General features: G+C 47.9%; 1 protein-coding gene across 1 annotated transcript in view; it reads left to right on the top strand.

Moving 5' to 3' along the window:
• Nucleotides 1-5953, top strand: part of nup42 (nucleoporin 42) — a 15678-nt gene extending 9725 nt beyond the window's left edge. Inside the window, exons 5-7 of the mRNA XM_065020134.1 lie at nucleotides 3464-3550; nucleotides 3650-3752; nucleotides 5359-5953. Coding sequence (XP_064876206.1) covers nucleotides 3464-3550; nucleotides 3650-3752; nucleotides 5359-5855 — 687 coding nt within the window. The 3' untranslated portion in view covers nucleotides 5856-5953. The remainder of the gene's footprint in view (nucleotides 1-3463; nucleotides 3551-3649; nucleotides 3753-5358) is intronic.
• Nucleotides 5954-10120: the final 4167 nt, after the last annotated feature.

Here is a 10120-nt window from a genome sequence, read left to right as displayed (position 1 = left end):
CATATTATGTAGGAGAGGGGAGAGAGAGATCACACATTATGTAGGAGAGGGGAGAGAGAGGTCACACATTATGTAGGAGAGGGGAGAGAGAGGTCACATATTATGTAGGAGAGGGGAGAGAGAGGTCACATATTATGTAGGAGAGGGGAGAGAGAGGTCACACATTATGTAGGAGAGGGGAGAGAGAGGTCAAACATTATGTAGGAGAGGTCACACATTATGTAGGAGAGGGGAGAGGTCACACATTATGTAGGAGAGGGGAGAGAGAGGTCACATATTATGTAGGAGAGGGGAGAGAGAGGTCACATATTATGTAGGAGAGGGGAGAGAGAGGTCACACATTATGTAGGAGAGGGGAGAGAGAGGTCACACATTATGTAGGAGAGGAGAGAGAGAGGTCACACATTATGTAGGAGAGGGGAGAGAGAGGTCACATATTATGTAGGAGAGGGGAGAGAGAGGTCACATATTATGTAGGAGAGGGGAGAGAGAGGTCACATATTATGTAGGAGAGGAGAGAGAGGTCACATATTATGTAGGAGAGGAGAGAGAGAGGTCACATATTATGTAGGAGAGGAGAGAGAGAGGTCACACATTATGTAGGAGAGGGGAGAGAGAGGTCACATTATGTAGGAGAGGGGAGAGAGAGGTCACACATTATGTAGGAGAGGGGAGAGAGAGGTCAAACATTATGTAGGAGAGGTCACACATTATGTAGGAGAGGGGAGAGGTCACACATTATGTAGGAGAGGGGAGAGAGAGGTCACATATTATGTAGGAGAGGGGAGAGGTCACACATTATGTAGGAGAGGGGAGAGGTCACACATTATGTAGGAGAGGGGAGAGGTCACACATTATGTAGGAGAGGGGAGAGAGAGGTCACACATTATGTAGGAGAGGGAGAGAGAGGTCACACATTATGTAGGAGAGGGAGAGAGGTCACACATTATGTAGGAGAGGGAGAGAGAGGTCACACATTATGTAGGAGAGGGGAGAGAGAGGTCACATATTATGTAGGAGAGGGGAGAGAGAGGTCACATATTATGTAGGAGAGGGGAGAGAGAGGTCACACATTATGTAGGAGAGGGGAGAGAGAGGTCACATATTATGTAGGAGAGGCTGGAGCAGAGGGGAGAGAGAGGTCACATATTATGTAGGAGAGGCTGGAGCAGAGGGGAGAGGTCACATATTATGTAGGAGAGGGGAGAGAGAGGTCACATATTATGTAGGAGAGGGGAGAGAGGTCACACATTATGTAGGAGAGGGGAGAGGTCACACATTATGTAGGAGAGGGGAGAGAGAGGTCACACATTATGTAGGAGAGGGGAGAGAGAGGTCACACATTATGTAGGAGAGGGGAGAGAGAGGTCACACATTATGTAGGAGAGGGGAGAGAGAGGTCACACATTATGTAGGAGAGGCTGGAGCAGAGGGGAGAGAGAGGTCACATATTATGTAGGAGAGGGGAGAGGTCACATATTATGTAGGAGAGGGGAGAGGTCACACATTATGTAGGAGAGGCTGGAGCAGAGGGGAGAGAGAGGTCACATATTATGTAGGAGAGGGGAGAGAGAGGTCACATATTATGTAGGAGAGGGGAGAGCAGAGGGGAGAGGTCACACATTATGTAGGAGAGGGGAGAGAGAGGTCACATATTATGTAGGAGAGATGAGAGAGGTCACACATTATGTAGGAGAGGCTGAAGCAGAGGGGAGAGAGAGGTCACACATTATGTAGGAGAGGGAGAGAGGTCACATATTATGTAGGAGAGGGGAGAGAGAGGTCACACATTATGTAGGAGAGGGGAGAGAGAGGTCACATATTATGTAGGAGAGGGGAGAGAGAGGTCACACATTATGTAGGAGAGGGGAGAGAGAGGTCACATATTATGTAGGAGAGGGGAGAGGTCACACATTATGTAGGAGAGGTCACACATTATGTAGGAGAGGGGAGAGAGAGGTCACATATTATGTAGGAGAGGAGAGAGAGAGGTCACACATTATGTAGGAGAGGGGAGAGAGAGGTCACACATTATGTAGGAGAGGGGAGAGAGAGGTTACATATTATGTAGGAGAGGGGAGAGGTCACACATTATGTAGGAGAGGTCACACATTATGTAGGAGAGGGGAGAGGTCACACATTATGTAGGAGAGGGGAGAGAGAGGTCACATATTATGTAGGAGAGGGGAGAGAGAGGTCACACATTATGTAGGAGAGGGGAGAGAGAGGTCACACATTATGTAGGAGAGGGGAGAGGTCACACATTATGTAGGAGAGGGGAGAGAGAGGTCACACATTATGTAGGAGAGGGGAGAGAGAGGTCACATATTATGTAGGAGAGGGGAGAGAGAGGTCACACATTATGTAGGAGGGGAGAGAGAGGTCACATATTATGTAGGAGAGGGGAGAGGTCACACATTATGTAGGAGAGGTCACACATTATGTAGGAGAGGGGAGAGGTCACACATTATGTAGGAGAGGGGAGAGAGAGGTCACATATTATGTAGGAGAGGGGAGAGAGAGGTCACATATTATGTAGGAGAGGAGAGAGAGAGAGGTCACATTATGTAGGAGAGGCTGGAGCAGAGGGGAGAGAGAGGTCACATATTATGTAGGAGAGGGGAGAGGTCACACATTATGTAGGAGAGGGGAGAGAGAGGTCACATTATGTAGGAGAGGCTGGAGCAGAGGGGAGAGAGAGGTCACATATTATGTAGGAGAGGGGAGAGGTCACATATTATGTAGGAGAGGGGAGAGAGAGGTCACATTATGTAGGAGAGGCTGGAGCAGAGGGGAGAGAGAGGTCACACATTATGTAGGAGAGGGGAGAGAGAGGTCACATATTATGTAGGAGAGGGGCGAGAGAGGTCACACATTATGTAGGAGAGGGGAGAGAGAGGTCACACATTATGTAGGAGAGGGGAGAGAGAGGTCACATATTATGTAGGAGAGGGGAGAGAGAGGTCACATATTATGTAGGAGAGGGGAGAGAGAGGTCACATATTATGTAGGAGAGGGGAGAGAGAGGTCACACATTATGTAGGAGAGGGGAGAGAGAGGTCAAACATTATGTAGGAGAGGGGAGAGAGAGGTCAAACATTATGTAGGAGAGGGGAGAGAGAGGTCACATATTATGTAGGAGAGGGGAGAGAGAGGTCACATATTATGTAGGAGAGGGGAGAGAGAGGTCACATATTATGTAGGAGAGGGGAGAGAGAGGTCACATATTATGTAGGAGAGGAGAGAGAGAGGTCACATATTATGTAGGAGAGGCTGAAGCATCCGCAGTGCAGCGCCCAATGAGAGGTTTAGGGGCTTAAGTTCCTTGTTCCCAACAGTGATTCTAACTTAAGAACAGGGATTCTAGATAGCATCACATTACATATATATGTCTGTGTGTTTTTTTTTTTACTGAGAAATTAATTTCAATCAATACTGACAGCAGCCTTCCTTGTGTTTGTAGGCTAACGTCATCAATCAGCTGGTCAACCAATGGAGAAGCAGAGTCCAGGAGCTGAGGGCTATGAGCGGCAACACCAGAGTCGCTATGGTAACACACACACACACTACTTTCTGTAGTAATAATACGACAAGACAAATAGAAAGCCTTGTATGTACCAGGTGAGTAATACTCTCTCGTCTCTCCCAGCTTGCAGAGCTGGACAACCCAGCACCACAGGCAGCGTCTGGAGGTTTTGGGTCGACACCAGTGACCGGCTTTGGGTCCTCAGCACCATCTGGCTTCGGAACAGGTAAGATCTGCTGTAGCCTGTGTTCTTCATAGGAATACAATACAAATGGAATACAGGCGTGGGGGCCTTCTCTAACTCCTATGTTGACTGGCTAAGACCCCCTGTAACTCCTATGTTGACTGGCTAAGACCCTCTAACTCCTATGTTGACTGGCTAAGACCCTCTAACTCCTAGGTTGACTGGCTGAGACCCTCTAACTCCTATGTTGACTGGCTAAGACCCTCTGTAACTCCTATGTTGACTGGCTAAGACCCTCTGTAACTCCTATGTTGACTGGCTAAGACCCCCTGTAACTCCTATGTTGACTGGCTAAGACCCCCTGTAACTCCTATGTTGACTGGCTAAGACCCCCTGTAACTCCTATGTTGACTGGCTAAGACCCCCTGTAACTCCTATGTTGACTGGCTAAGACCCCCTGTAACTCCTATGTTGACTGGCTAAGACCCTCTAACTCCTATGTTGACTGGCTAAGACCCTCTAACTCCTATGTTGACTGGCTAAGACCCTCTAACTCCTATGTTGACTGGCTAAGACCCTCTAACTCCTATGTTGACTGGCTAAGACCCCCTGTAACAGGTACAGGATAGCAACAACAACTGCCCGAGTTACACCAGGAACGCACAATCCCTCCATCAGTGCTCAGACTGTCTGCAATAGGCTGAGAGAGGCTGGACTGAGGGCTTATAGGCCTGTTGTAAGGCAGGTCCACACCAGACATCACCGGCAACAACGTTGCCCATGGGCACAAACCCACCATCGCTGGACCAGACAGGAATGGCAAAAAGTGCTCTTCACTGACGAGTCGCGGTTTTGTCTCACCAGGGATGATGGTTGGATTCACGTTTATAGTCGAAGGAATGAGCGTACCATCGAAGCCTGTACTCTGGAGCGGGATTGATTTGGAGGTGGAGGGTCCGTCATGGTCTGGGGCGGTGTGTCACAGCATCATCGGACTGAGCTTGTTGTCATTGCAGGCAATCTCAACGCTGTGCGTTACAGGGAAGACATCCTCCCTCATGTGGTACCCTTCCTGCAGGCTCCTCCTGACATGACCCTCCAGCATGACAATGCCACCAGCCATACTGCTCATTCTGTATGTGATTTCCTGCAAGACAGGAATGTCAGTGTTCTGCCATGGCCAGAGAAGAGCCCGGATTTCAATCCCATTGAGCACATCTGGGACCTGTTGGATCGGAGGGTGAGGGCTAGGTCCATTCCTCCCCAGAAATGTCCGGGAACTTGCAGGTGCATTGGTGGAAGAGTGGGGTAACAACTCACAGCAAGAACTGGCAAATCTGGTGCAGTCCGTGAGGAGGAGATGCACTGCAGTACTTAATGCAGCTGGTGGCCACACCAGATACTGACTGTTACTTTTGATTTTGACCCCCATCTTTGTTCAGGGACACATTATTCCATTTCTGTTAGTCACATGTCTGTGGAACTTGTTCAGTTTATGTCTCAGTTGTTGAATCTTATGTTCATAAAAATATTTATGTTAAATTTGCTGAAAATTAACGCAGTTGACAGTGAGAGTACGTTTCTTTTTTTTTGCTGAGTTTATATATCTGCTACTTCTCTCAAACTGGACTCTCCCTCCTCTCCTCAGGTTTCGGAGTGCCGGCTCAGGTCCCAGTTCAGGACACCTCAGGTGCCAGTAATTTCAGCTTCGCTGGACCAGGTGCAGCTTCTGCTGCTCTCGGCAGCGCTGCGTCAGCCGTCCCACCAGCTCCCACTGGGATTGGCTCGATGGCCACCACTGTTCCCTCGGCAGCCGGTTTCTCCTTTGCCACCACTGCGGCCAACAAGGAGCCAACTACAGCCGGTTTCGGAGCTCCTGCCTCTGCGTCCGGGTTTAGCTTCGCCTCGACGGTCGCTGGTGGAGGAGGAGCATTTGGAGGGAGTGGTTTCGGGAGTGGAGTGCCAGTGGCTGCAAGTAGTTTTGGACAGGCGAGTGGAGGGTTTGGGGTTATGGCCCCAGCAGACAGTCTCTTCACCCCCCAGAGCCAGCTGAGTGAAGAGGAACTGAAGGAGTTTGGAGGGAAGAGGTTCACCCTGGGACAGATACCACTCAAACCCCCTCCTGTTAATATGCTGGTGGTCTGATCCTACCACTCAACCCCCCCCTGTTAATAAGCAGGTGGTCTGATCCCACCACTCAACCCCCCCTGTTAATAAGCAGGTGGTCTGATCCCACCACTCAACCCCCCTGTTAATAAGCAGGTGGTCTGATCCCACCACTCAACCCCCTCTGTTAATAAGCAGGTGGTCTGATCCCACCACTCAACCCCCCTGTTAATAAGCAGGTGGTCTGATCCCACCACTCAACCCCCCTGTTAATAAGCAGGTGGTCTGATCCCACCACTCAACCCCCCTGTTAATAAGCAGGTGGTCTGATCCCACCACTCAACCCCCTGTTAATAAGCAGGTGGTCTGATCCCACCACTCAACCCCCTGTTAATAAGCAGGTGGTCTGATCCCACCACTCAACCCCCTGTTAATAAGCAGGTGGTCTGATCCCACCACTCAACCCCCCTGTTAATAAGCAGGTGGTCTGATCCCACCACTCAATCCCCCCCCCCTGTTAATAAGCAGGTGGTCTGATCCCACCACTCAACCCCCCTGTTAATAAGCAGGTGGTCTGATCCCACCACTCAACCCCCTGTTAATAAGCAGGTGGTCTGATCCCACCACTCAACCCCCCCTCTGTTAATAAGCAGGTGGTCTGATTCCACCACTCAACCCCCCTGTTAATAAGCAGGTGGTCTGATCCCACCACTCAACCCCCCTGTTAATAAGCAGGTGGTCTGATCCCACCACTCAATCCCCCCTCTGTTAATAAGCAGGTGGTCTGAACCCACCACTCAACCCCCCTGTTAATAAGCAGGTGGTCTGATCCCACCACTCAACCCCCTCTCTGTTAATAAGCAGGTGGTCTGATCCCACCACTCAACCCCCCTCTGTTAATAAGCAGGTGGTCTGATCCCACCACTCAACCCCCCTCTGTTAATAAGCAGGTGGTCTGATTCCACCACTCACCCCCCTGTTAATAAGCAGGTGGTCTGATCCCACCACTCAACCCCCCTGTTAATAAGCAGGTGGTCTGATCCCACCACTCAACCCCCCTCTGTTAGTAAGCAGGTGGTCTGATCCCACCACTCAACCCCCCTCTGTTAATAAGCAGGTGGTCTGATCCCACCACTCAACCCCCCTGTTAATAAGCATGTGGTCTGATCCCACCACTCAACCCCCCTCTGTTAATAAGCAGGTGGTCTTATCCCACCACTCAACCCCCCCCTGTTAATAAGCAGGTGGTCTGATTCCACCACTCAACCCCCCCCTGTTAATAAGCAGGTGGTCTGATCCCACCACTCAACCCCCTGTTAATAAGCAGGTGGTCTGATCCCACCACTCAAGCCCCCTGTTAATAAGCAGGTGGTCTGATCCCACCACTCAACCCCCCCCTGTTAATAAGCAGGTGGTCTTATCCCACCACTCAACCCCCCTGTTAATAAGCAGGTGGTCTGATTCCACCACTCAACCCCCTGTTAATAAGCAGGTGGTCTGATCCCACCACTCAACCCCCCTGTTAATAAGCAGGTGGTCTGATCCCACCACTCAAGCCCCCCTGTTAATAAGCAGGTGGTCTGATCCCACCACTCAACCCCCCTGTTAATAAGCAGGTGGTCTGATCCCACCACTCAACCCCCCTGTTAATAAGCAGGTGGTCTGATCCCACCACTCAACCCCCCTGTTAATAAGCAGGTGGTCTGATCCCACCACTCAACCCCCCTCTGTTAATAAGCAGGTGGTCTGATCCCACCACTCAACCCCCCTGTTAATAAGCAGGTGGTCTGATCCCACCACTCAACCCCCCTGTTAATAAGCAGGTGGTCTGATCCCACCATGGACATTTTTAAAAATTTCTCGTCTCCTTTCCTTTTAACTGACCCGATGGAAAAGAGCTGGACTGAATATCTCTGAAGCCTTTTTGATGAGTAAAAACCACCGCTAATTTACAGACTCCCTCATCCTTGATGTAATCACTAATCTGACTAGTTTCTACTGGGGGGGGGAGAGAAGAAGAAGAAATCTATCAAATGGATTCTGAAGGATGTGAAGTTTCAACCAAGATGGTGTTCCTGGTAATAGTGCCATGTCGTCATTTGGTTGAAACGTTTCCTTTTAAAATGAAAGGGTGTAGCAGAATGTAAGACAGATGATAGTTAGACTACTGGAGGTCTGACTGTACCAGGGACTAAAATAGGTTACTGTTTTTGCCATTTTATAATTTAAATAAGTGTGTTTTTAATTATGGTTGGTGGTATTTTTGCTTTGAACCAAATTATGGTCTGTTTTTGTTTGCGTTCATCTCGTGTGTCTCCCCCCCCCCAGGTGTATATTGTATAAACAGTACTTTGTTCTGTCCTTCATTAAATTAAAACCGTCTTGTGATTTCATCAGAACATCAAAACATGTGTACAGTAGCAGATGAGACGTTTTTCTTATTGGTCCTATACAATTCACATTATACCAGAGAGCCACCATGAATGAGGCTCTCTGATTGGACTCGCCGTGGCTCATCCTGTACAACTACTGCAAATACACACTTTTTCTATTCACACACTGGCCATATACACACATATATTTTGAGTCCTGGAAGCTAATTTCTTGCAATTCTATACATTTTACCATGGGGGTTTTGTACTGTGTTTTTAAGTACTGTATTCTCGACACGGCTCATTATATTTCTACTACTCTACGTTGTATTTTAGTTACACTGTTTTATACAAGAGCCCATATTTTGTTTATAATGTAATGAAACAGCAGGGAGCAGGTCTCGAACCCTCGACCTTCGAGCCCGAGGTCTGGCGCGCTATCGACTGTGTCGCAAATGCATGGCTCGTGCGGCAGGGTCGAATTCCGCGCTAATAAACCCAGGGTCGTCACAATATAGTGGATTCTGCGTATACTCAATCTCCACGAGGAGTATAAAAGTAGTGTAGTGGAGGTATACGCCATATAAATGAATAAGGCTGAACAGATCACAATGTTACAATGTTGATTAACATACACGCGCACGTTCCGAAATGCAATCTGTGGGGAAAACACCATTATAAAATGCTCATACCATTTGCGAGCGGTTTCATGGACAGAGATGGAAATATCCGGTGGAAATTTAGAAAGAGGGAAAATCTAGAGTCAACAACGATCATGGTTTGCCATTTACCAGCTGTTTCGTTATGGTCAGTATTATAGCCGTGGGAGGTAGTTTATGCTTGGGGGTTGATGCGATATTTTTTTGTCAGCCGATTGGGTTCCTGGGGAAACTTTAAATTATTTTTATTTCAGGGAGTGCTGAAGGTGCAGCACCCGTACATTCCGCATCTATGGCCGGTATGTATTTACAAAAAAAAAATCGAAATAAAAAGTTACATGCAACTGAAAAAAATACCCTGTCTGAAAATGTCGCTTATGACCACGTGCGCATGCGCAAACTATCTCCAACATAATCCGTCGTTACCCATGATGCCAATTTAGCAATTGTGTTGCTAGATTATAGCAATTTATCAGCAGTAGTAGTACGGGTTCAACGAGACAAACCCAATGAATTTAGTTGCTCACGAATGTTTTGATCTTGAACAGAATTTACAACATCAATCAACAATCAAAAATTGTACAGCCAGAAGTACAGAAAATAGTGGGTGTCTCTACCTGAACAAATATGATTGGTTTTGCCGAGATGGCCAGTGGGTGTCTCTACCTGAACAAATATGATTGGTTTTGCCGAGATGGCCAGTGGGTGTCTCTACCTGAACAAATATGATTGGTTTTGCTCTACCTGAGATGGCCAGTGGGTGTCTCTACCTGAACAAATATGATTGGTTTTGCCGAGATGGCCAGTGGGTGTCTCTACCTGAACAAATATGATTGGTTTTGCCGAGATGGCCAGTGGGTGTCTCTACCTGAACAAATATGATTGGTTTTGCCGAGATGGCCAGTGGGTGTCTCTACCTGAACAAATATGATTGGTTTTGCCGAGATGGCCAGTGGGTGTCTCTACCTGAACAAATATGATTGGTTTTGCCGAGATGGCAGTCAACGTTATTGTGTATTCTACGTAATGACACCACAACGTCATTTAGCAACAAATCAACCTGCCTCTAGCAACGTAGTATATTTAATTCAACTGCTAATAATACTAGGTACATTTCACATTCACAAATGGTCTAATTCAAAAACCTAACTTTTTTTTAGTTTAAACAATATGGTGTAACGGATGTGAAACGGCTAGCTAGTTAGCGGTGGTTCGCGTCAAATAGCGTTTCAATCGGTGACGTCACTTGCTCTGAGACCTTGAAGTAGTAGTT

The sequence above is a fragment of the Oncorhynchus nerka genome, linkage group LG7 (genome assembly GCF_034236695.1).
Source record: "Oncorhynchus nerka isolate Pitt River linkage group LG7, Oner_Uvic_2.0, whole genome shotgun sequence".
Taxonomy (NCBI): domain Eukaryota; kingdom Metazoa; phylum Chordata; class Actinopteri; order Salmoniformes; family Salmonidae; genus Oncorhynchus; species Oncorhynchus nerka.
Note: the sequence above shows the minus strand (reverse complement) of the source record. Positions and strands in the feature narration are given on the sequence as shown.